Genomic DNA, 27,315 nt, shown 5'->3' with positions numbered 1-27,315 from the left:
TGGACACAATACTCCAGTTGAGGCCTAACCAGCGCAGAGTAGAGCGGAAGAATGATTTCTCGTGTCTTGTTTACAACACACCTGTTATGTCCCACTCTCAGCAGAGTCCAGCTGGAAGGCAGGATCCTGCTGGGATCATCTCTGCCAGCATCCCCCGTGGCTCAGCCCCCAAGCGCTGGTCAGATCTGGATCCCGCTTGGTGTGGCCCGTTAGTCGGCGGAGGCTGTGATGGGGCAGACTGGCCTTTCCGCCTTCTCCATCTTACAATGGCTCAGTGCAATGATCTCCAGCTGCTCTGTGACAAGTGGGCATGGCCCTCCGGGTGGTCCTCATTCAGTGTCTCCTCAGCAAGGCTGGGGAGCGGGGATGGGGCATCCCGGTGGCCGGGTTCTGGCATTTCTGGTGTGGGCTGGGCTGGGCCGGACCGGGCCGGCAGCCACCTCAGGATGGCTTTTGCTCTTGTGCGCAGTGACATTGTCCTTCTTCTCAAACTTCTTGCCGCAGATGTCGCAGGAGAACTGGTAGAAGGAGTCGGTGTCATGCTTCTTCATGTGCCAGTTGAGGGAGGCCTTCTGACGGCAGGTGAAGCCGCAGATCACACACCTGTGGGTGGGCAAGGGGATCAAGAGGAGAGTGTGGAGAAAGCAGGGCAGGGAATCAGAGAGCGAGAAAGCTCAGAGAGGGGCACACAGAAGATACAGGAACACAGGAATTGCCAGGTTGGATCAGACTCAAGATCCATTTGGCCCATTATACCGTCTCCAACAGAGCTCAGCACAAGATGCTTCAGAGGAAGGTGTAAGAACCTCACAGTGGCTAATGTGGGTTAATCTGGCCCATACGTTAGGTCAGATCCAGGATCTAATGGTTAGAGAACAGGCTTAAAACCTAATCTCTCTTCCAAAATTGCTATTGTTCATTCTCAATATTTTTGTTTCCACATAAACGTCCAATCCCTTTTTGGAATCTTGCGGGTAGGGATAGCTCAGTGGTTTGAGCATTGGCTTGTAAAACCCAGGTTTGCGAGTTCAATTCTTAAGGGGGCCACTTAGGGATCTGGGGCAAAAATCAGTACTTGGCCCTGCTAGTGAAGGCAGGGGGCTGGACTTGATGACCTTTCAAGGTCCCTTCCAGTTCCAGGAGATTGGTATCTCTCCAATTATTACTTTTTATTACATCTCACTAAATCTTTGTATCAGAGGCTAACCGTCCTAGCCTGTATCCACAAAAACAGCAGGGAGTCCGGTGGCATCTTAAAGACTAACAGATTTATTTGGGCATAAGCTTTCGTGGGTAAAAATCTCACTTCTTCGGATGCATCTGAGGAAGTGGTTTTTTTACCCACAAAAGCTTATGCCCAAATAAATCTGCTAGTTTTTAAGGTGCCATTGGTCTAAATCTTTGGCCTCAGCAACTTCCTGTGGCAATGAGTTCAACAGGCTAATTCAGTACTCCCCAAACTTTTGAGGATCGTGCTCCCTCTTACCTTTGTCTGCGCACCACCCCTCTATGTCCTCCACGGAGTCTGGGTTGGAGTGGTGCCGTGGCTTGGGGAGGGGAAGAAGTGGCATGGACAACAGAAGGGGGCCAAGGCTGGTGGTGGGGCTGGGAGCAGGGCTGTGGGACAGGTGCGGGAGCGGACCCACAGCTGAGCTGTGGGGGGGCTAGCATCCAGGCCTGCAGCAAGGTGCAGCTCTGCTACTAGCCTCAACCCCAGCCTTGGCCCTGGGCTGGGAACAGAGACGCACCAGGGCCTGAGGCTGGGGACTGAGGCGGGGCAGAGAGCAGCACTGCGTTGAGGCTGGGGAATGGGGCCAGGCGCGGGGCTGGGAACGTGGCTGGGGGTGGGACCGAAGCAGAGCTGGAGGCAGGAGTTGGTGCTGGCCTGGGCCCTGCTGTGCCCTCCTGGACATTTCTCCTGGCCTCCGTAGAGGGGCACTTTGGGGACCTCTGGTCTACACGTATCTAATGGGTGTATACATCAAGAGGGTGAGAGGGAGAGGCCTTGTCTGGGGTGTAGTTAGGAAGAGGGCCTGGACAGCCCTAGGCACCTAATCAGCCATTTCCACATTTGGCTTCTCAGTGCTGCGATTCTTAGGGACACAGAGGATGAGACCCCAAGTCACAGAGCGAGCCAGCGGGGTTTGCTACTTACTGTATGGGTTTCTCCCCTGTGTGGATGCGTCTGTGGATGATCAAGTTGCTGCTGGTGCGGAAGGGGCGGGCGCAGTACTTACAGATGTAATCCCGTTTGTCTGCAGGGGGAAGGAGAGCAGGTTACTGGCTGCACTGGCCAGCGGGATGTAGGGCAGGGCATTCTACCCAGGCAGAGGCAAAGGTAGGGATGAGAAAAGGGCAGTAGGTCCAGAGGTTGAAAAGCAGGGGAGTGGTAGAGCAGATAATGGTAGTGAGTCCAGGGCTGGAATGATAGTGGGATCTGCAGGTTGGGATTGAGGGGCACTGGCAGAATTGTGTGTATATGGGGAACTCAGGACCAGAATAGCAGAGGAGTCTGTGGGTCCAGACTGAGGTGCATTAACAGCACTGTGTGGGGCTCCAGGGGCTAGAATAACAGCGCTGATCGCAGGTCATGACTGGGGATGCCATGGATCAGGACTGAGGGACATCAGCAAAGGTGTAAAGGGGGAGGGGGCCCAAGCCAGGGCTGCAATACCAGGGGGCCTGCGGATTGGGATTGAGATGCATTGGCAGACCTGTGAGATTGTGGGGCGGGCATTTGGCAGATGATTGTGTAGGAGCCCAGAGCTGGGACTGAAGGGGAGCTGCGGGGCTGGACTGAGGGGCCCTGGCAGAGGGCTGCGTGTGCATGTGTGTGTGCGTGCACGCAGGAGCCATGGACTGGGACTGAAGCCGGATTGAGGGGCCCTCAGAGAGATTTGTGTGTGCTGAGTTGAGGGGGAGCCCAGCACTGTAGAAGGCAGGTACTTTGAGGCTTTAGCCCCTGTGCTCAGGCACACTGACCGCTGTGCAGCTTCTCGTGCTCCTTCAGATGTTTCTTGAAGTTGAAGGACTTGCCACAGCTGGGCTCAGAGCAGGTGAAGGTTTTCTGGTGCACGTGCTGGTATTTCCTGTGATACTGCCGTTTAGGGGTGAAGGGGAAGCAGAGGGTAGGGTCAGCTGCAGCCCAGAGCCCCTGCAGTACATCCTCCCTGGTTCATACCTGAGCGCCCTCCCACAGAACTGGGAGTCAGAGGGAATGCTTAATTTGGCTTTGGGGCTGGACCAGCAGCCTCAATACAGGGGGGCTCCCTGGTGCCACTTGGCTCTCTCTGTAGGATGGCAGAGGGAAGCCATATCTCTATGGCCCAGTCCGTCCCCAGCCTTTCTGTGGAGGCTGCAGCAAAAGCGGCCGATTGGATCATGTTCCAAAGTCGACTGCAATCAGCGGGAATCATACCATGGATGTCGATTGGCTCTGGGTCAGGACCTTAGCCCTGATATAGAATCTTGTCCTGCTGGGAACTGAGGACACACGGACTCATTTCACTGAATGGCCAGTCAGATGGGAGTGACTGGGGCATATATGACAGCTCCTATTTGGGCCAGGGATTGAAACGGGGATGCCTAGAATTAAACACAAGTAGCTGCAGCTTGAACTATGGTAAAACCATTGAAGACTCATATTCTCTGTGGATCAGGCACAGAGAGGGACCTGTAATATACGTTCACCGGTGGGTCACACTGAAGTGATTGTCATGCCTGCATCTGGGCTGATACCAGGACCATAATGGTATTATGCCACGTATCCCAACAGGGACCAGGTGGTGCCTGGGGGCAGGTCAGGTGCCCCTCCCCCCAGGTCACCATGTCACTCACATTCAGGTACTGGCGGTTGGAGAAGATCTTGCCGCAGCCCTCGAAATCGCACAGGAGCATCTCACGCTTGGTTGCCTTCCTGCAGAGAGGAGGGGGTGAGGATCTTGCAGGTTACTGATGGAGCCAGAATGCAGTTCAGCAGCCTCTTGGTTCTCAAACCCTCCCTCGTAGATCTTCCCTCTGTCCTCTCCTCTCCATCCCTCACTGCAGGGGCAAGAGCCGTGTCCTCTGCAGCCACCTCCCTGGATCTTTCCCTGCTTACCAGCTGCCTTCGTCACCTCTCCTCTGTGGCTTGTGACGTCTGTATAAAGACCCCTTCATCTTCCTGCCTCACTGGCTGTCCATTTTCTTTCCAACCTCTTTTCTCCCATCTGTGCCCATCTGCTCTGGTCTCTCCATTAGCTGTGTAAAGTGTTGGGGGTGGGGTGGTAGAGAGATTGGACAAAGCACACCACTAGCAATGGGGAGGGTGTGCGGGTGGGGACGCTAAGGGGTGGCTCACACGCCCTGTGGAAGATGCCAACTGATGGGTGCAGTGGGGATGCGAGAAATGCCAGGGAGTATCACTAGGCTGTGAGCATATGCAGGGACAGAGAGGGGTGGTTGTAAGGGGGAATGGGCAGGAGACCAAATGGCAAGAGGATTGCCCATCACTGGGGCTACTGAAAAGTATGTTAGGTAATGGGCTTTGAGAAGCAGCCCCTGTTGGGTGGCTCTGGGGCTAATGGGGCTTTTCCTCCTGTCATAATTATAAAGGGAAAGGAACAGCCCTCCTGTGTACAATACTATAAAATCCCTCATGGCCAGAAACATCAAAATCCTTTTACCTGGAAAGGGTTAAGAAGGTCAGGAAACCTGGCTGACACCTGACCCAAAGGACCAATAAGGGGACAAGATACTTTCAAATCTTGGAGGGGGTGAGTCTTTTGTTTGTGCTCTTTGTTTTGGGGGTTGTTCGCTCTTGGGACTAAGAGGTACCAGACATCAATCCAGGCTCTCCAAATCTTTCTGAACCAGTCTCTCATATTTCAAACTTGTAAGTAACAGCCAAGCAAGGCGTGTTAGTCTTATTTTTGTCTTCTCAACTTGTAAATGTTCCTTTTTGCTAAGAGGATTTTACCTCTGTTTGCTGTAACTTTGAACCTAAGGCTAGATGGGGTTCCTCTGGGCTATATGAATCTGATTACCCTGTAAAGTATTTTCCTTCCTGATTTTACAGAGATGATTTTTACCTTTCTTTCTTTAATTAAAAGCTTTCTTTTTAAGAACCTGATTGATTTTTCCTTGTTTTAAGATCCAAGGGGATTGGATCTGGACTCACCAGGAATTGGTGGGGGAAAGGAGGGGGGATGGTTAAATTCTCCTTGTGTTAAGATCCAAGGGGTTGGATCGATATTCACCAGGAACTTGGTGAAAAAGTCTCTCAAGGCTACCCAGGGAGGGGAAGGTTTTGGGAGGAAAGGGGGTGTTCCAAACTGAGGAATCTGGATGGTGGCAGCAAAACCAGATCTAAGCTGGTAGTTAAGCTTAGAAGTGTTTATGCAGGTCCCCACATCTGTACCTTGAAGTTCAGAGTGGGGGAGAAACCTTGACACCTCCCCTCTAAGTCCAATTGGAATGGCGCTGCCACCACCACCAAGGGCCAATCCAGACAGAGAGGGAGATCCTGCCCCTCTCCAACTACTCCCCTTCACAGGAGGCACTACCAGTCGCTCAGTGGAGTGCGGAGTCCAGCTGTGGGGAGCAGGGATACGAGGGACTGGTCTGCAGCCCAGCTCTGCTACCATAAGGGCTCTAGGGCAGGGCAGCCAGCAGTCATGGCCAGGGTCCTACCTGATTCTCTTTGGGATGATCTGGGCCACATCCTTGTTGCTCGGCTGTCCCCGCTTCTTGCGGCTGCAAAGGAAGAAACATACTGATTGGGTGCTCCCAGAGAGGGGTGTGTCTTTCCTCCTCCTTTCTCCCCATGCAGTCTCCCTTTCCCCTGGCCTGTGTTTTCCTTTTCTGTACACCCTTCTCCATCTCCACCACGAACATCTCCCTCATTGCCTCACTGCGAGAAGGCATAGGAGATGAAGGCCGCCTGGCCTTCTCTGGGGCAGGGATCTCCAGCTACCAGCCTCTTACAGAAAGGGCTTCTGGTGCCTGGTCTCATGTAGGTGACAGAATCCAAGGGTGCCCAATAGCCCCTTCTGAGGACTCATGTGGCCTCAGCACAAGAAGACAAAGGGTCCCAAGTCCTTTTTTTAGCAAGCACCAGATGAGGGTTGGAAAGGGATCCAGAGCATTCAGCCAGCTCAATACCCTCCAGAGAGACAGCAAGAGTCTTTCCTCCTTTGTTCACCTCAGACACCCAAGTCCTCCTTATGAGATCAGGCTTCTTGCCAAAGTCCCAGATTGCCCCAAATGAGAGCATCCCTGGGCTCCTGGGGAAGTCCAGTCAATCCTGCCAAAAAGCCACAGAGCCAGTGGCCCTGAGTGACAGGGTTTCATTCCAAGCACCTCTGAATCCAAGAGTGCAGGATGGCTCTGGTCTGCCCTGGATCTCAAGGACCCAAAGCAAACCCTGGTCAAAGGAGAATTCAGGGTGGTCACCCTAAGATTGCTCTGATATCTTCCTGAACCTCAAAGTCTCACTGATACCCACATGGACACAGCGATGCCTCCCAGGCACCGGAAAGAGCTGAAGTTTGGCCTAGCACTACAAATTTCATGTCTTGAAGGTCAGGATGGTGTAGAGGCCAATGCTCAGATCCTCAAAGATCTTTCAATGCCTAAGTCCCATTGAAATCAATGGGAGACAGTCATCTAAATATCTTGGAGGATGTTTCCCTGGACCGCTAGGGTGGGTACACACCCCCATTTTTCTGATAAAGGGTACCCCTGCTGAAAGGATACAGGACTTTTTCTCCAGCTCACCCCAGACTGCTGGAGACACTAGGGTTCAAAAGTTAAAGCTTTACACAGTAGAACCTAAAAGTTACGAACACCTTGGGAACGGAGGTTGTACGTAACTCTGAAATGTTCATAACTCTAAACAAAACGTTATGGTTCTTTCAAAAGTTTACAAGTGAACACTGGGTTAATGCAGCTTTGAAACTTTACTATGCAGAATAAAAAAGCTGCTTTCCATTTATTCTTTTAACAGTTTATGTTTAACACAGTACTGTCCTGTATTTCCTTTTTTTAGGCTCTACTGCGGCCTGATTGCATACTTCCGGTTCCAAATGAGGTGACTGGTCAATTCATAACTCTGGTGTTTATAACTCTGAGGTTCTACTGTAACTATAAAAACACAAAGTCAAAATTACAATATATAAATTGTTCTAAATCAAACTCTAAAATGTTCCCAGGCAGCATTTTTCGTCCTTTGCCTTTCTGTAAATTTTCAGTGGATGTATATTTTTTTTATTGGTTTGTGTGTATGCATGATAATATGGATGTTTATTGACACTGAACAATAAAAATCTAATCTTTCCAAGCCTAAATATACAGCAGGCATGCTAGATACAGCTGAGCTAAATGCTTTCCTGCCCCATGAGAGGCTCCAAGACTCACCAGATAGCGAGCTAGCAGAGGACAACTTGCACAATGTTACAATAGTTGGGTTTCTGTGCTCATAGTAATAGCACGTTTCCATATAAGTAACTTCAGTTTGTCTGGCATACAAAAACTATTACACACCGCAAGAGCCTGTGTGTGTCTAACATGGCAAGGAAAAAGAAATTGTACAACACTATATTTAGAAATAGCATGTGTTCATACAGTTAAGAGATTACATTGGAAAATAGTTGCACAAGAGGGAAGAGTTAATGTCACATGTGCATTCTTTAACATTTGCCTGACTTCTGAGCACTCTTGGTCATGGATTTCTACAGGAGAGGAGCACAGTCTGCTCTCCTGAATTTCAGCTAGAATCTCAAGTGCTCAGGGCTTCTGAAAATTAGTCTTAGTGGTTAGTTTTTCAAGAGGACTCAGCAGCTCCCAAGCCCCTGATGAACATTTTGCACCATTTGGCCATAACCATGCAACCAATACCATTCTCCTAATGGCTTTTTTAGTATCAAATTTCCCAATTTTTAATTAAAGTAAAAAGATGGTCAAAACAATAAGACCGAAGGAGAAAGCATCACTCCACAATTTCAAAGCTCTGACATTTTGTAACAGAGATGTAAACAATTTAAGACTTACAATGCAGTGTGGACATATTTGGTCAGACACCTCTTGAATGCGGTCATCCTAGGGTTCCTAGGCACTATGGTAATACAAATAAGAATGAAATGATAATAAGACTTGACTAGGTCAGTAGAACCAAGTTGCTCTTGAGTAAGTCCATCATTTGACGGTTATCTTAAATACCTACTCCTCACCGCACAAATAATTACAGGTTGCCATCATTTATAGCGTAAATAAATATAATTATCCTCTGTTACAAACATGATTAAATTGTATTATTTACCAACAATAAAAAAGTCTTTAAACACACTGTATTGCAAAAAAGTATAATAGAGTTAAGAAAAAAGGATACAGTTGTAATCACATTAATCTAATATTTTTAAACAAGGAGAACGTTTGGTCACATACATTTAAGTTTGATCTAATTTAAAATGTTCTGTCTGCACTATCAACCTTCCAGTATAAATCTTGCAGCCAATGCACTTCTGTTGTTGTTGGTCTGTGATGGAATGCCCTGAAAAGAAAAAGAAGTTAGAAAATAGCAAAATTACCATTTTGGTGAAGAAAATAGATGTTACAAGTCACTGACGATCTGCCATTTTCATGATAGAAGATGTAGGCTATGGAGCTTACTTTGCAAGTGCAAGCTGATGCTGCTCAACACTTTGCAATACTGTATATTGCACACATGTATTCTCATCAGATTGGGATGACGGTACTTACAGAAGGAGATGAGAGTCGTCTGTGGAGGAACACACACTAGAGTATGCAATGTGCTCTTGATGCTTTCTGCTGCTCCTCTGATTTTGTTTTTCCTGTCTCCATCTCCCTAGCTGCTCGTATCATATTGGCTATAGCAAAAACCACACATCAATGTGTAACTTATTTGATCCATTACTTCCTTTAAACCTTAAAGGGACACCATCAACAAGTTCAGTCAATCTTTAAAATAAGTGAAAAGTTCAGGTGCTCTACATTTGATTTCAGTGGGAGTCTGAGATCTATCCTACTTAGCTAGGCACATTTGAAAATCCTACTACACACTTACACATCTTTGAAAATCTGGTCTTAAATTACTATTAACAGAGTGCTCTCGAATGCACAAAGTAAAGAAACTGAAGGAAAAAGAAAAATTTATACGGAAATAATCTTTTTATTTCCAGTGATTTTAAAGATTACTTGTAGGTAGAAAATTTTCAGACACAAGCATGATTGTTGAGTAGATGGTGTCCCTCTAATGGTAAAATTAAAATGCTGCAAGGAGAGGAAGGGGGAGCACAAATTAAATATATAATTTACCATTATTTTCTGCTGTGCTTCGATAAATGCCTTCAGAACTTGTTCTCTGCTGGTAGCAAATTGTTACTTGGTTTCACAGCCCCTGTAAAACAGATATTAATAGACTTTCAGTACAGAATTGAAGTCACAAAAACATCTAGAAATGAAAGGCAGAAAAGCCTTGACTGTGCATGTTAATACTTACTTGGTATGTGTTTGGGTGCATATTCTGGGGTTTCTTTCTCCCATAACCCCCACAAAAAAAATATCATCGTGAAGAGATAGTTGAGGATGGAAGACTGTTCACACTTAATTCAGCTAATTCCAGAGGAAATGCTTTTACACCTCCCTATGTAATAAAAACATTAGAAAGTCTAGAAAGACAAAGTTAAGGTCTATAATTAATTCCCTGGTGTTATATAAGGCCGCAGTTCAACAAGAGATTGAAGCATATGCTTCTTTTTAAGCATATGAGTAAGCCCATTGACTTCTATGGGACTATCCATGTGTTTAAACACAGGCACCATTATCAGCCCTTGTGATTTTATTGAGCGTCTCATGATATTTGGTGTTTTTCTTAAAGCCCCAGCTCATGGAGTCAAGTGATCACAGGACAATTTTAGCTTTTATTTAGATAAAATGTAAGTTTCTAGCCCTCATCCTCGGGGGAAAAAAACATTGAAAATGTGTCCTGAGTGTGACCTAAAGGCTCAGAAACCAGGAGACAAATTTAAAGAACTTATAATTTATTATTAAAAAAATCCAAAACAATCCAAAACAAAAAAAAACGCCAAATCAAATACTCATGATTTTTGAGATGTGACTCATTACTTCCGTACACTTGAGATCAGCAGTATTGACTTTTAAATACCTTGGTGACTTGGAGCTTAAATCATTCACTAAGGACTTGACACAATTCCCAGTGATTTATTGTGAGTCATTCCTCTCACCTCAATGAAGGTTGCATTAGGCTCAGTCACCCAAAGCAATTTCAAACACCCACCCAATCTTAACCTGGCTTCCTTGGATCTTCAGAGATTAACTCAACTATCAACATCAGAAGCTAGTATTAAAACCAACACATCTTCTCAGCAATGAGCAAATTTTCAGCATCATTTATCTAGAAATTCAATAACAGAGGGCTCTTCAATCTAACAGACAAAGGTATAACAAGATCCAAAAGCTGGAAACAGAAGCTAGACAAATTCAAATTGTTAATAAGGCACATTTTTAACAATGAGGGTAATTAACCCTTGGAACAACTTGCCAAGGGTTGTGGTGTATTCTCCATCATTGGCAATCTTTAAATAAAGATTGGATGTTTTTCTAAAAGATCTGCTATAGTGCATACAAGAATTAATTCAGTGAAGTCCAATGGCCAGCGTTATGCAAGAGGTCAGACTAGGTGATGACAATGGTCCCTTCTGGCCTTATAATCTAAGAAACAAGACATTAATGCATACATCATTTTCTGCATAAAAGTATTATCAATTCACATTAGCAGCTTCAGTCCAGAGAACCAGATACTTTACTGCTAAATATTTATCATCATTCTGTGATAAAACCCTATGAAAACTACAGCATTAGTTTACTCCTGGGGGAATTCTGATTCACTGCACAAGTTCAGAATTAATACGCCCCACAGATATTTTTTCCCCCTGTAGAATAATTGATTCTGACTGGGAGGTGAAGGGAAGCTGCAATTACACCTTTCACCCACCAGGGACTGATGTGACATCAGAAGAGAGGGCAGCTAAATCATGGGTCAGAGCAACCCACCACAGAGAGGGAAGGGACAGAGGCTGCCTTTTTCACAGTGCTCTGCCAGGTGAGGAGGCACAGGATATGGAGTGGGGCAAAGCAGGGCACACGGTGCTGCTGGGGGGTGTGTCACACAGACTGAGGTTCCGAAGGGATAGTGGCAGGGACAGACTGGGGTGGGAGCACAGGAGCTAGTGGGTGACAACTTTGAGCCCAAGGACAAATAGGAATGGGGGTGCAGGGCCACATGCAGACCAGGTGGGGGGGCGAAAAAAGTGTGCAGGGACACATGGGAACATGTGCAGATGTGCTTGACTGGATGGGAGAGTCATGGGGAGAGGTTCCTCAACAATGCCCTCCTCCTCCCTCCCCCCCCAAAAAAACCTGTTTCATACTTCTCCCATTCACATCCAGCAACCCTACAGGTTCACTCCCAGGCTTGTATTATTTGGACAAATAAAATATACAGAATTTTAAAATATTGTGCACAGAATTTTTAAGATTTTGGTGCAAAATTCCCCCAGGAGTAACTCCTTACACACTGAAGTACTATTTAGCCATTTGTCTCTTCCCTGGTGAGCAGGATAATTGCAGTACACTATAGCCACTTTGTATCACCTGAGTAACACAGAGAGGCCATGTTCTGGCCCCACATGGCCAGAGGAGAAATCCCTTTGTGCCAGTGGAACTCTCTTCAGGCAGAGATGGCTCCTGTAGAACCCTCCCTGCACTCTTTGATCCTGTGCAGAGAGCTCTGATATATCAATCCTCCATTGATGTTAGGGATCTTATGCCAGTGGTATAAGTTAGAGCAGCTGAGAAGCAGAGGGCAGATGGTGCAGGATCAGGGAGCTGCAACTGGTTCCCTGACAGCTCCACCTGCATTGAATTGAGCTGTGACATGGGCAAACTTCAGCCCTACTATATTCTCCCTCTCTACCTAGACTCTAGAACGCTTGTCTCCTTCGTTGTCCCCTAGTCCCATCACTGGCTCCACTGCAATTGAAGTCAATGGAAAGAATCTCTATTAATGTCACTGGGCTTTGCTCAGGTCCACACATGGCTCCCATCTAGGGCCGTCTCCAGGCCCCAGCATGCCAAGTGCGTGCTTGGGGCGGCATGCCGCGGGGGACACTGTCGGTTGCCAGGAGGGCGGCAGGTGGCTCCGGTGGACCTCCTACAGGCGTTTCTGCAGAAGGTCTGCTGGTCCCGCGGCTCCGGTGGAGCAGCCGCAGGCACGCCTGTGGGAGGTCCACCGGAGCCGCGGGACTGGCGAGCGGCAGAGCGCCCCCCACGGCGTGCCATCGTGCTTGGGGCGGCGAAATGGCTAGAGCTGGCCCTGCTCCCATCATAGCGGCTAAGCATCCTCCGTGAGCAGCACTGGCAAGATATACATGTGGTAGTAATTTCTGTCCATTCCAGCTGAGGAATAAGGAGAGACGGACATAGCTAGTCAAGCAAGGAGCCCCGGGAGGGGCGATCCCTTTATTTTAATTGCAATTCGGTTCAAGCTCACAAGTCAGCAAGAACAAAGAAAACACTTACACCAAAGTATTATATGCAGGTGTCATAAACAGATTGTTAAGGGTTAATGTCTCTTTTACCTATAAAGGGTTAACTAGCAGTAAACTTGGAACATCTGACCAGAGGACCAATCAGGAGACAAGATACTTTCAAATCTCGGTGGAGGGAAGCCTTTGTTTGTGTTTTTTGGGTTTTGCTCTGTTCTCTCTGGGTTCTGAGAGGGGCCAGACATGTAAGCAGACATCTCCAAATTTCTGAAACAGCCTCTTCTGTTCAATTTAGTAAGTACCAATTAGGAAAGGCGGTTCAGTCTTTTTATTTGTTTTCTTTATTTGCAAATGTGTATTTTGCTGGAAGGATTGTATTTGTGCTGGGGGGAGGATTTTCTCTAGTGTCTATAAGCTGAAAGACCCTGTAACATTTGCCATCTTAATTTTACAGAGACAACTTTTACTTTTTTCTTTCTTTTATTAAAAGCTTTTCTTTTTTAGAACCTGATTGATTTTTTTGGTTATCTTGTGTAAGACTCCAGGGGAGGGAGTCTGCACTCACCAGGGAATTGGTGGGAGGAAGGAGAGAAGGGGGGAGGAAAAGCCTGATTTCTCTCTATGTTAAGATTACTGTCTCTCTCTCAGGGAGAATCTGGGAGGGGGAGAGAAGGGGAGGGGAAGGTGAATTCCTCTCTGTTTTAAGATTCAAGGAGTTTGAATCACAGTGATCTTCCAGGGTAACCCAGGGAGGGGAAGCCTGGGAGAGGCAACGATGGGGGAAAGGGTTTACTTTCCTTGTGTTAAGATCCAGAGGGTCTTGGTCTTGGGGTCCCCTGGGAAGGTTTTGGGGGGGACCAGAGTGTACCAGGCACTGCATGTCCTGGTTGGTGGCAGCACTACAAGTTCTAAGCTGGTAATTAAGCTTAGGGGAATTCATGCTGGTACCCCATCTTTTGGATACTAAGGTTCAGAGTGGGGACTCATACCATGACAGCAGTTGACTATGATAATCTATTGCTCTATGATTGGCCAAAATTTACTATCATTACCATACATAATTAGCAAGCTACATGTATCTGCTCCTCGTGACCCCTTATTGTTCATCTGCTGCCCCCCCCCCCCCCCGTCCCTGTGTTAACTAACTGCTTGGTTTGCAAACTATCTATAGAATGCAGGCACAGAAAGTTCCATTGTCTGCGGGCTTGAAGTTTGGCTATATTTTCTCTCGAAGGAACTTCCTGAGTTAAGACTATTCATAGCTGATGCTGCATTTTTCTCTTCTTTTCTCCCCATGTGTATGTGACAAATTTGCCCCCTGGCAGTTGAGTAGAATAATTTTATTTCATACAGAAGCATTCTTCTATCAACCTGGCTGCATCTAATCAGGGGCTAGGTCAGCATAGCTATGGCGCTTAGAGGTGAGACATTTTTCACACCTCTGAGTGATGTAGCCTTGTCGATCTACATTTTAAGTATCAGAGGGGTAGCCGTGTTAGTCTGGATCTGTAAAAGCAGCAAAGAGTCCTGTGGCACCTCATAGACTAACAGACATATTGGAACATGAGCTTTCGTGGGTGAATACTCACTTCGTCGGATGCATGCAGTGGAAATTTCCAGGGGCAGGTATAAATATGCAGGCAAGAAGCAGGCTAGAGATAAAGAGGTGTTCAGTCAGGGAGGATGAGGCCCTCTTCTAGCAGTTGAGGTGTGAAAACCAAGGGAGGTTGGTTTTCAAACTTCAGCTGCTAGAAAAGGGCCTCATCCTCCCTGATTGAACTAATCTCGCTATTTCTAGCCTGCTTCTTGCCTGCATATATATATATCTGTCCCTGGAAATTTCCACTACATGCATCCGACAAAGTGGGTATTCACCCACGAAAGCTCATGCTCCAATATGTCTGTTAGTCTATAAGGTGCCACAGGACTCTTTGCTGCTTTTACATTTTAAGTGTAGAGCAGGCCTGAGACACCCAGCATGGTGTGGAAGACAGCTCTGTGCTGGGAATTGGCTGCAGTTTGGTCTGGCTGCTATTGCCAGGGGTCTGTAGTTATCGAGCACAGGACAGGCCCACACACGACCTCAGGCCTCTAGGTTAGCCAGCATTCGAAAGCTCTGGCTAACCTAATGCAGTCATTTCGCAGGTGGGCCACTTGGATGATTGAACTGAGATAGACAAACTGACCTCAATCCCTTCCTTCTCACTCACCCACTTCTCGCCTTCCTTTCTCCTCTCCCTATGTGCTCAGGCTCCCCCTCCTCACCTAGATTGGCCATCTGCCTCTTCCCCTCTCACCTGGATTGCACCGCCTGCTCCTCAGAGGGGCTGCTGTTGGCTGGACTCGTCTCAGTAGGCAGTTGCGCACCCTTCACGGGTCTCTTGCGGCTCTTGGTCTGGCTTTGCTCTCTTTTCAGCTCGGAGTCACTGGATGGACGAGATGGACACAAGAACTGATTATAGCCTGGGAGAGGGCGCTCTCTAATGGCAGGCGAAGCTAGACATGGGAAACATAGGGAAAGCAACCAATGCAACCAAGGGAGAGGCACACAGACTAAAAGCATCTCTTCCAAGCCAGCGCTAAAGGAATCAATGTATTATTCCATGTTCACGTCAAGTTAGAGCTCAGAGTTTAGTCACACAACAATCAGGGTGAGATTTGTCAGAGCAGCTTTCCGTCTGCAGAGTATGGTGAACAAATGGGTCTCTCATTCCCAGGATCAGGAGAAAGTCGCAAGGAAGCCTGGGAGGAAGGATGGGATTGTGGTTAAGGCACAAGACTGGGTGGCAAAACACCTGGCTTCTGTTCCTAGCTCTGAAACTGACTCACTGTGTGGGTGAAATAAGGGGCCTCTGTCTATCAGATCCCCCTTGTGGCAAGATAGGGAGCTACACTAACTTGGCTCCACCCCTTGATGCTCTCACACCCAGCTCTGTGTCTGTCAAGTCCTTGTTACAACCTGACTTCTCCTCAGCAGTCTCTGGCTCCTTCGGGGTGATGGGGAGTCAGAAGTTCCATGGCTCTAGTAGGCATTAGTCAGCCCTAGGTCTCCTACGTTTAGAATCTTCTTCTCCATAAGCCCCTGGCTGGAGTACGCAGGGGAGTCCAGGCAGGCCCAACTCACCGGGTTCAGCTCAGGGCCCATTTGGATCAGCCAGAACCACTCTCTGTCAGCCCCTTGCTGCTACCTCCTGCCTCTCCCCCTCTGTAGGCTTGCCCCACGTCTCTCTCTCTTTGGAGTGTTAGCCGTTCACCAGCCTGCTAGAGGGCAGCTCTCTAGCAGCTGCCTTTCTTCTCAGGAACTCCTCTTCTAACCGAGGTCCTTAATATATATATATATATATATATATATATATATATATATATATATATATATATATATATATATATATATATTTGTTATCATGCCCAGGTTCTTCCCTGCCTAATGAACTGCCTCTCAGTATCCTTGGGTGAACCTGAGTGGCCTCATTCCCCATTGTGGAGCCTGTAAGAGGTGGGCTGGGGCCCTGAGCCTTCAAAGGGCCATTTACCCTCTGACCATGCAGTAGGCAAATTCCTTCACCTCCTCTTACCAGTAATGAAAATAAGGTCCCTACCCTGGGGAATTTACAATTCCAGGGCCAGATTCTGATCTCACTCACACAACTCAGAATGAGGAGCATATGGTCTCAGCAGTGGTGTTTATGAGCATCCCAGGGTACCACAGCTGAGTGTGAAATTAGAGTGAGGCTTTAATTATGCCAGCAAAGCATTGGCAACAAGAAATCAGGGAGGGGGTGGGAAAGGGCAGGGATCCAGGAAAAGCCACGGAGAGAGACACCTTGTTCTGTACGCAGCCTGTGGCTTCCTGGGTTAATTGTTAATGTACGAAAGGGCCATGGAAGGAGAAGGGACAGAAGAGCCGGGCTGTGGCATTACGTCAGAAAGAGCCTACACAGACTCTTCGTAAAGTGCCAGACTTCGGTCTAGCCTGGCAGCCCTTCAGAGAGTAGTGCAGCCAGCTCCCTCCCAGCCCAGCTCTAGCTTCCCTTACCTGTATAGTGAGGGGTGGTAATTCTCATCTTGCAGGTCATCAGTGTGAGTTAGTTCATCTTCCCTGGTGAAGTCTTCATCCTTGTCCTCTTCCTTTTTGGGCTCAGGCACCTCCCCTGGTTTATCCTCCAAACCTGGTGCACTGCAAGAATCAAATGTCAAGAGAAGACTCTGGATGAAGCATATCTCCCTGAGCCATGGCTCTGAGGGAATGTCTCTGAGGGCTCTACGGCTCCTGATCCCACCATCTCTCCTCACAGCCTGATGGCCTTTCTGTCTACATGTCCCTGTCAGTCACTGGCCTCTCTGCTGAAGCTGTTCACAACAGGGCTGATGAGTAATAATAGGGATGGGGCAAGACTGCCCCACTTGGAACTGGCTTGATAATTTCACACCAGACATTGTCAGATGGGAGTGACTCTGGGTCATAGCAGTCCTGGGGATACAGGGCAGCTCCTCTCTAGTCCTGGGAGCACAGGCGCAGGGGATAGGTGAGCTCCAGGGACAGATGATGATGAGAAGAGCCACCATCACTCACCTCTCCGACTCTATCCCTTCTGTGCTAGCCTCTGCCTCTGCCAGGGGAGCTGTAGGGAGAGAAACTAGATACAGTCAGTTGAAGGGTGAGATGGAACCATGAAGCTGAGATCTGCAGAGAAGGGAGAGGGAAGGAAGCAACAGCCGCAGTGGTGGAAGAGAGGGGGCAGGGAGGGTTTGGGAGAAGAGAGGAATGCAGAATGAGAAGGCCCCGAGGAAGGGAACTAAATCCTCATTCAGGGTATAAACCAACCACTAACTGTCCGGAGAAAGGGGGCTAGGAGAAACTATAAACAAGTTGTTCCATAATTGTCCAATGGGGGTTTCCTGCCACCCCTATGAAGCACCTGATACTGGTCACTGAGGGATAAAGGGCTAGACAGACTCCCTCTTTCCTAGGAGCCCTGGGGATCTGAGACCCACGGCTCTTCCCCTCACTCCATCAGGGAGATCACGTCGGGTTTGGAAATGAGAAATCCTGCTGAGGGGGGAAGAACATGGTGGGATGGGGGTGAATGAATAGTTTGTGGAATGTTTGTTACAAAGAAAGTTCCATGACATAGCCCGGCCCTCCCCTACGCTGTGGGGATGTGGCATAGGAAGACGGACATGGGAGACCCTTCAGAAGAGTAGGACATGCTTCGCCCCCTGGAGAAGATGCTCAAACAGCACTAATATCAAACCACTTAGGCCAGATACCGAGCTGTAGTGGGGAATGAAACTTTCAACACAAAAGACTTCTTTTCAGAAAATGAGATTTGGTTGAAAATTATTTCATTTGCAAAAAACAGTTTAGCTTTCAATTCCATTTTTAGAAAGTATTTTGAAATTGTAATTCTTTTTTAGGGGGAAGAACAGAATTTTTTTTTTTAAATCTTTGGTTTAGAAATTGTGTGGAATTGCCATCTTCTGCCAGAGTTCTACTTTGTCCCGCCTGTCCTTTTCCACCCAAACAATGGGGGAGGAAAGTCAAAGAGCGAGAGAAATTAATAGTGAAGTGTTACTCTGAAGGGTTAAGCACTGAACATTATATTTGTGGAGAGAAAGCTTTTAATACCCAAGGGAACAAGGAATCCCTTACCCAGCGAGGTCACGCTCTTATAATTCTCCTGCATGACGTCCCTGTAGAGAGCTCTCTGACCGGGATCCAGCACAGCCCATTCCTCCTCCGTGAAATACACAGCCACCTCCTCGAAGGTCACCGCCCCCTGAAACAACCACAGTCCCCACTCAGGACCCATTCCCCAGCCACAATCCCACCTGCCCCAGACTGTTCTAGTTTCCTGTGTACTTTCAGTAAGGTTTATAATACCCATCATCTGCAAGTTAGAATCTCGTCCCTACTGCTCCCATGTACTGCTCAACGGCTCACTCACTGTAGGTCTACCATTTCCCCACGCATCATTCAGGCCTCTGGCCATTCCCTCTGCTCATAGGCACTGACTTATTTTTCCCAGCGAGTGCTTTGCCCAAGGCCCCGTCCCCACAACGCTCCGCCTTCACTCTGCCTCTTCCTGCCCCCTCCCACAACTTCCCCACCTGCCCTTTGCTCGCTCATCTCAGGGTATGGCTACACTTACAGTTTTGCAGCGCTGGTAGTTACAGCTGTGTTCGTACAGCTGTGTAGGGCCAGCGCTGCAGTGTGGCCACACTGACAGCTACCAGAGCTGCAGTGTGGCCACATTTACAGCACTTGCAGCGCTGTGGTGAGTGGTGCATTGTGGGCAGCTATCCCACAGAGCACCTCGTCCCATTTTGGCGCTGTGGCTTGTGGGAAGGGGAAGGAAGTGTGCGGGTCTTTCCGCTTCCTGTTCCAATGCCCCGTGGTGCTTTGCTACACATTCCGAGCAGTTTGGCGGCATTGTGATTCTGCAGCGTGATTTCTGAGATTTTTGTTATAAATGGAGCCTGAGCCGCTGAGGACCTTGCTGATGAATGTTGCCAGCACATCACGCATGGCAGTGGAGCTATTCCTTCAGCTGCAAAGTGACAGTGAGGAGTCAGACGATGATATTGAAACGCCTGACACTGAAGACACTCAATTGCTTGTGGCAGTAACAGACGTGTTCAGCACCGTGGAACAGCGCCTTTGGGCTCGGGAAACCAGCACTCAGTGGTGGGATCACATTGTCCTGCAATCCTGGGATGACGAGCAGTGGCTGCAGAACTTTCGGATGAGAAAAGCCACTTTCATGTCACTATGTGCTGAGCTCGCCCCGACCCTGCGGCGCAGGGACACGAGATTGAGAGCTGCCCTGCCAGTGGAGAAGCGGGTGGCTATTGCAATCTGGAAGCTGGCAACTCCAGACAGCTACTGATCGGTGGCGAACCAGTTTGGAGTGGGAAAGTCCATCGTTGGAATGGTGCTGATGCAAGTTTGCACAGCCATTAATCGCACCCTGCTAAGAAGACTCTTGGGAATGTGCAGGACATTGTGGATGGCTTTGCACAAATGGGTTTCCCTAACTGTGGAGGGGCAATAGATGGGACGCATATTCCTATTCTGTCACCACCCCACCTGGCATCAGAGTACGTTAATCGCAAGGGGTATTTCTCCGTGGTTCTGCAAGCGCTTGTGGATCACCGTGGGCGTTTCACTGACATTTACTCAGGATGGCCTGGAAAGGTGCACGATGCACGCATCTTTCGGAACAGTTCCCTGTTCAGGAGGCTGAGGGCCAGGACTTTTTTCCCAGACCGCAAGATCACAGTAGGGGACATCAAAATGCCCACTGTGATCCTTGGAGACCCCGCTTACCCCTTAATGCCATGGCTCATGAAACCGTATACAGGGAAGCTTGACAGGAGCAAGGACCAGTTCAACTACAGGCTGAGCCGGTGCAGAATGACTGTGGAGTGTGCTTTTGGCCGTTTGAAAGCCCGCTGGTGTTGTCTTTATGGGAAGCTAGATTTGGGGGAAAGCAGCATCTCCGCTGTTATATCCGCGTGCTGTACCCTCCATAATATTTGTGAAGGGAAGGGTGAAAGATTCAATGAGGAATGGACCTCTGAGGTTCGACGCCTAGAGGATGAATTTGCACAGCCAGAGAGCCGGGCTACTAGGGAGGCCCAGGAAAGGGCTTCAAGGATTAGGGATGCTTTAAGGGAGCAATTTGGTGCTGAGAGCCAACAGTAATGTTTGGTGCCTTTGCCGTGCTTTGTTCTACCTTGGGGTACAATATTTACCACTTCCTGCAATAATAAAACGTATTGTAAAAGCCATAAAATCCTTTATTCAAAATACAGTACATAAAAGGCCAGGGGGGTTAGGGTGGTGGACTGTACATTCAGAGGTTCTCATATGTCCTGTTTGGATTACTGTTCAATGTCTGCTGCACTTCAGGATTACTATGCTGCAGGGTAATGGGGGTGGAGTGCACAGGGTAAGAATTATAGTTATCAGGGCTGGTAGGTGATCGTACAGGTGTTGGGGGCAGCTGGGGGTAATAAGAAACTGGCTGCTGGAGAAAGGTGTTTTGTGCAAATACTGGGGAACAAGAAAGAGAGCTTTGGGAGGGCTATGGGTTATCACGGTACATATCTGCCTGCATGGCTACGAGAGACTCGAAAGACTCAGTTTGGCGAGCCAGGAGGCTTATCATCTGCTTTGAGGTTTTTTTGATAGCCAATTCCTTTCTCCTGCTTTGTTTGCCTCCAGTCATACATTTTCTCTCTCCATTCCTGTGTCTTCCTACTTTCTCTGTTGTAGTGATTCATAACTGCTTTGATCAATTCTTCTTTTGATTTTCTGGGATTTCTTCTCAAGTTCTGCAAGCGACGTGAGGCCGGTGATCCGGCTGCATTAGTCAAGATCACTAGAAAAAACAAAGATAGAACCATGTAATACACAGAGGCTACATTGTTTATTATCACACAGTGAAGGAATTTTTAGACTTCTTGTAGCATCCTTCCCACATACCTCACATAACACAGAGAGGCCAAGGAAGCTAAGTCATGGTGAGCAATGGGGTGAGTATTTCTGCCCCAAGTGCACCTGGGAGGGGGAATTGACCGTTGGTTCACTGGGGTTTATCTGCACTGGGTACAGGAGGTAGCTGGTATCCTGCACAGGGGACAGTAGTGAACAGGAAAGCGGCGAGCTGCTGGCAGGAGGGGGGGTCCGCGTTAATGCCGTCCTGCTGGTGAGGGGGGGGAAACGCACAGCTGTGCTGGCTGCCTGCTGGGAAGGGTGGGGGAACACCGGAGCGCACTGCGGGGCTGGATGCCTGCTGGGAGGGGGGTGGGGGAACACCGGAGCGCACTGCGGGGCTGGATGCCTGCTGGGAAGGGGGAGGGGAGACCAGAGCGCACCGCGGGGCTAGCTACGTGCTGGGAGGGGGGGTGGGGGAACACCGGAGCGCACCGCGGGGCTGGATCCCTGCTGGGAGGGGGGTGAGGGAACACCAGAGCGCACCGCGGGGCTGGATGCCTGCTGGGAAGGGGGAGGGGAGACAGGAGCGCACCGCGGGGCTAGCTACGTGCTGGGGGGGGGGGGGGGGGAGACCGGAGCGCACCGCGGGGCTGGCTGCCTGCTGGGAAGGGGGTGTGGAGACCGGAACGCACCGCGGGGCTGGGGGGGAACGCGAACCTGGCGCCCTGCACTCAAGTATCCCTAAATTCTCAACAGGGTTTCCTACTGCCAGATATATCACTGCTGCGTGTTACCAGGGAAGAGAGGGAGGGTCTTCTACAGCAATTTGGATTCCTCCCTGGTCCCTATGCAGCTTGCCTGTGTGCAGCCATGGTCCCCCCAACCCTCGCTGCACAGTGGATCGGACGAGTTAGCCTGACCAGGACAAGGACCACGGTGGCTCTCCCGATAAACTTGAGAAAGCAAATTGCCCACGCTCTGGCTGCAACTTTTCAAGAGATTACCGAGGCAGATTACAGAGACGTGATAGAGCAAATCAATGGGCTATTCCACATTTAGGCATGCATGCAGGCAGCCATAACCACAACCCTCCTCTCCCAAAACATAAAAATCTGCTTACCCCGAGCACGATCCTCAGTTTCTTCCTCACCAGCAACTTCCTGCTGCTGCGACTGGCTAGCCTCCTCCTGGCTTGAGAAGAGCTCCTGGCTGCATGCCTCCTGGGACTCCGGGATGTCTCCCTCCACGCCAGTAGCCTCACTGTCGCCTTCCTCTACACCCTCCCCCACTTCTCCCTGCTGTGAACTCTCCATCGTGGTCCTCGGATTGGCAGTGGGGTCACACCCAAGTATGGCATCCAGCTCCTTGTAAAAACGGCAGGTTGTGGGGGCAGCTCCTGAGCAGCGATTTCCCTCACGGGCTTTGCAGTAAGCACTCCTCAGCTCTTTTATTTTGACCCTGCACTGCAACGCGTCCCGTTCATGGCCCCTTCTCAGCAAGGACTGCGATATCTGCCCATAGGTATCATAATTTCTCCTTCTGGAGCGCAGCTGTGCTTGCACAGCCTCTTCACCCCAAACACTGATGAGGTCCTGCAGCTCTGCATTGGTCCATGCTGGGGCTCGTTTGGGGCATGGAGGCATGGTCGCTGATTGATTGAATGACTGATTGCACTCCACACCTGGCTGAGCAAACAGGAAGGGGATTTTTAAAATTCCCGGGGCATTTAAAGGAGGGGTCAGCTGAGCCCAGGGCAGTGGAGTGTGCATAATTACCAGAAAGGCTTCTAAGGTATGCTGGGATACCTCCTTATACCACGGAGGTCAATAAAAGCGCTGGTGGGTGTCCACACTTGCTGACCAGCGTTGGATCACCAGCGCTGGATCCCCTACACCCGAGGCTCGACCGGGTGTACAGTCAGTGCTGCAACCAGGGAGTTGCAGTGCTGGCCGTGCTTTGCAAGTGTGGCCACATCCTAAGTTGCAGCGCTGTAACCCCCTCACCAGCGCTGCAACTCTGTAGTGTAGCCAAGCCCTTTGTCCCTTTCCAGCCGCTGCTGGCTCCTATCCGCCCTCCCTGAGCCTAGCCAGCCCAGGGACCCTGCTAAACAGCTGATAGGCAAGAACCCTGCTTTGCCCAAATGCTGTGGCTGGTGGGTGCTGAGAACCCCCTATTTTTTTTCCGTGGGTGCTTAGGCGCTGGAGCACCCACGGAGTTGGCATCTATGCTTCCGCTACCTAATGCACCTTCAGTGTCCCAGGATGAAGGTCACTTGTTAGTATGTGAAACTGAGGTGGTTCTCACTGAGTTCACAGGGACTGAACCAGCAAATCTATGGAAGCTCCTTAGCTGGAATTCCTCCAATTGCAGGTTCCAACAGGTGCGAGATGGAGCCCTCCTGCTCTTTATTCTCACCCAGCCAAATGAAACCTGAACCTTCAGCATCTGGCTCAGTCCACAAGGTTAATTTCTCTCTTTGGTTCCTTCCATTCTGTCAGGGGACCATGTCACCCTGTCATGCTGTTTTATGCAAGTATTGCTGGTTTATTTTTGAGAATCTTGCCGCCCCTTCTCCCCCCAAGCTATGGACTAGATGTGGACTGAAATATAACAATGAACAGCCGCGTTTTTTGCTTTACAGCAATGACTCTCAACCTTTGCAGATGACTGTGCCCCTTTCAGGAGTCTGATTTGTCCTGCGTATCCCCACGTTTCACCTCACTTAAAAACAACTTGCTTACAAAATCAGACACAAAAATACAAAAGCGTCACAGCCACTATTACAGATAAATTGCTGACATTCTCATTTTTACCATCTAATTATAAAATAAACCAATTACAATATTTATATTCCACTTACATTTCAGTGTATAGTTTATACTGCTCTGTACACAAGTCATTGTCGATATGAAATCTTAGTTTGTACTGACTTTGCTAGTGCTTTTTATGTAGCCTGATGTAAAACTAGGCAAATATTAGATGAGTTGATGTACCCCCTAGAAGACCTCTGTGTATCCTCAGGGGTACGTGTACTTCTGGTTGAGAAGCACTGTTTTACAGTAGCTTGAGACTCGAGCGGCGGAGTTCAGATCTAGATCTGAAGAACTGAACTTGCTCAAAGGGAAACAGATTTAGAAAACCCAGCATGTTTCTTTTTTGCCTTCCCAAACGTGGGATGGGGAGCGGGTGGGGAGGAGACCCTGCCCCTTCCGTGGCCCTGGCTCTTCCCCTAAGATTCCATCCTCCAGCCAGGCCAGCAGCTGGAGATGAGCCGGGGAGCCCTGGCAGCTCTGAGGAGCTGCGGACCCTCTGCCTGCCTGGGATGGGGGAGCTCAAGAGCAGCCCCTGGCCCGTGTCCCCATCCAGGGCAGGTGGAGGTTCCACAGTTCCCCACAGCTGCACACATGGCTCTTACCCCAACCCAGTTCCGGTTGGGGCCTCGGCGCTGCAGCTTGGCCATGGTAAGAGCCGTGCAGGCAGTTGTGAGGAGCTGCAGACCCTCCACCTGCCCTGGACTCCACCTTATGGCCTGGCTGGGGAGCAGGGCCTCGGGGGGAAGAAGGGCAGGGGTGGGGCCCATGGCAAAAAGTGGATGGGCGATGGTTCTCTGGTTCCCCCTATTCCAGCACCCCTGCCTCACAACATCATATCGGGGGGGAATAAGGGGGACAACATTTTATCCTTTGATTTCCCATCAGATCTTTCTCTCCCATCATCCCTTCTCAGCCCCACGTCTGGCTCCACTCCCTCACAATTTCCCCACCTCGCGCTGTATCAGCTACCTGAGCAGGCTGGGTCGACTCCCCTTGCCCCAGGCAGGCTTCAGCCAGCACAGCCGCCTCCTCACTGCTGCGGGGCTTCCTTGCCGTCACCCAGGCCCGCACGTCTGCCCGCAGCGCCCCCAGGAACTGCTCCCGCACGACGACGTCCACAATCTGCTCTTTGGTGCGCTCCCCGGGCCGTAGCCAGAGCTGGGCAGCCCGGCTGAGCCGGGCTAGCATCTCCCAGGGAGCTTCTCCGGGCTGGGCAGTGCCTGAGCGGAACTGCAATCGATGGGCTTCCTCGCTGGCCTGCTCTGAAATGGCTGCCTTGCCCTCGGTACGGTCCCTGGTGGGGCCTGTCCCCATGGAATCGCAGGTCTCAGGTGCCACCCAGGGGAATGAAGGAACCTCGTCCCTGTGAGGCCAGTCACGGGACGGCACCGCTTGCTCAAGGCCAGCAGTATTTACCCCTTCCCGAGACCGGTGAAGTGTCTGCGCCATCCTCAACGAAGAATCTTCCCCCTCTGAGCATTCTAGCCAGGACTGGGACGGCGTCCGCGGGGACAAGGGCCAGCCAGGGCTCTGCTCCTCAACCTCGCTCTCCTCCCTCTTGGGATGCTGGATGGGGATCCCACAATGCCCTTCCCCCAAGGCACGGGGTTCACCCCACATCCCAGCCATGGCGATTGCCCATTGTGCCTGGTCCTGCCGGGAAAATGCTGGGGTTGAAAAACTTGGACCAGCTGCACACAGAGTCTGTTCCTGCAGCCGAGCTAATGGAGATGTCGCCTTAGGGCGAGTGCTGGAGACTCATCACACTTTTATATTCCGAGGTTCAACCCTCACAACCCACCCAGCGTGGGGAGGGGAGGGTTCTGATAGCCTCTGCAGCAAGACTCATAAGCATAGGTGCCGGCCCACAGTGGGCAGAGTGGGCAGAGTGGGGCTACAGGGGAGGGGGCGGAGCACTCCCAGAGAAAAATAGAAGTCAGAACCTATTCTTGCTCATAAGCCTCACAGAGGGGGAAGATGGGAATACCACGGCACCCCTGCTAGTTTTCTTCCCAGTGGGCCTGTTTCTATAAACCAGGCTCCAGATCACGCAAGTCCCAGCCACAGGTCTGTCACCTTCTGCTGCCCGCTCACCGCCATCTTCTTCACCCCCCTGTGTTTTCTGCCCATCTCCCTCCATACATTCCAGAAATCCCCCCTACCTGAGCTGGTTCCACAGCAGCCATTTCTCAACCAGGACGATATCCTGCAGCCTGTCAGGGCGAGAAGGGAGGTTTCAAAAGGGCCTTGGCACCATTTCACGCCCCCATTCCCTACAGACAGATGCCCTAGACATGGGGCAGTCAATACACGGATGGCTGGCCAGACCCGGCCTGCCAGATGCTTTTGAAGGGGACCCCAACATCTTTTTTATGTATTGATTATTATTGTTGCTATTTTTTTATATGATTCTGTCTGGAGTCTGGACCCTGAGGAAGAAATTTGGACCCAGACAAAAAATAACGGACTCCCCCTGACTCTGTGCCCCATTTTATTACAACACAGACCGGGTCTCTCCCTCCAGGAGTCAGCGCATTTCTACCCACAGCCTGAACCAAACCCCAGAGAGGAGCAGAACCAAAGGAGCCGCTCGGGGGATCCCCCGACACTGTCCCCAGGGCGGCGCATCCCCCCAGCAGCGCGGGGACCAGGCAGAGGCAGGAACTGGCTTTTCCTCTCCCTGCTCCTCCCCTTCTCCCCAGGAAAGTCAATGTGCCCCGGGGTGCTGCAGGGAGTGGGGCTGGGCAGGGCTGGGAGCCGGGACCTCCCTCCCCACTGATCGCTCCTGCTGTCCCTGCCAGACTCTGCCCCTGTCTCCCTCCCGCCCCCTCCCCTCGGGCTGGGAGACTCGGTCCCTGGCCCGGCCCGACCCGTTCGCTCCCCGGAGCTGGCTCGGCTCCTGCAGGCGCTCAGGGGGGTAGAGCCGGGCCGGGGGTCTGGGCGGGCAGCAGCTCTGGGACTCGCAGACCCACCCCCCCGGGAGCAGAGCTGGGGCGAGGAGGGGCCGTTGGTGCAGGGTCACTTTCCTGCCCGGCCCCAGCCCTTCCCCGGGTCTCGCCGCTCACCTGCAGGCTTCGGCTCAGGGGCTGGTGCGGGCAGAGCGGGGTTAACGCAGGTCGCTCCGCTCACAATGGAGCTGGCAGCGGCTGCATCTGACCCAGGAAGCTCAACCCCCGGTCTGCTGAGCAGCGAGAGCAGAGCCCTAGGAGCTTCCCCTCCCTGAGCAATACCCAGAGCCCTCTGGTGGGGAAAAGCGAAGGGAACCTCCCCCCCTGCTCACCCCAGCAGTGCGGACAGAAACCTCCCGCGGGGGGGATCCGGCCAGAGACTCCTTTTCTCTTCCCTGAAAAGAGAAAGAAACTTCCAAAGCAAAGGAACCAGAATCAGAGCCCAAGCCAGCGTGTCTGACACCTTTTCCTAGCGCTCTGTGCTCAGAAAACATTGTCAGGGACTCTAACCCCGACGGCAAAGTTCGTTGTCTGACCGCAAGAGAGAC

General features: G+C 50.3%; 1 protein-coding gene across 1 annotated transcript; it reads right to left on the bottom strand.

Moving 5' to 3' along the window:
• Positions 1-28: 28 nt before the first annotated feature.
• LOC115641011 (E3 ubiquitin-protein ligase ZFP91-like) lies at positions 29-27,005 on the bottom strand. Its single transcript, XM_030544081.1, is given in 14 exon segments — positions 29-316; positions 319-430; positions 432-603; positions 2,156-2,255; positions 2,983-3,097; positions 3,838-3,916; positions 5,671-5,733; positions 14,861-14,989; positions 16,600-16,740; positions 17,137-17,185; positions 18,217-18,343; positions 24,789-25,472; positions 25,982-26,032; positions 26,885-27,005. Coding segments are annotated over 13 exon segments (1,902 nt in total). The 5' UTR covers positions 26,006-26,032; positions 26,885-27,005; the 3' UTR covers positions 29-209.
• Positions 27,006-27,315: the final 310 nt, after the last annotated feature.

The sequence above is a fragment of the Gopherus evgoodei genome, unplaced genomic scaffold (genome assembly GCF_007399415.2).
Source record: "Gopherus evgoodei ecotype Sinaloan lineage unplaced genomic scaffold, rGopEvg1_v1.p scaffold_33_arrow_ctg1, whole genome shotgun sequence".
In the NCBI taxonomy this organism is placed as follows: Eukaryota; Metazoa; Chordata; order Testudines; family Testudinidae; genus Gopherus; species Gopherus evgoodei.
Note: the sequence above shows the minus strand (reverse complement) of the source record. Positions and strands in the feature narration are given on the sequence as shown.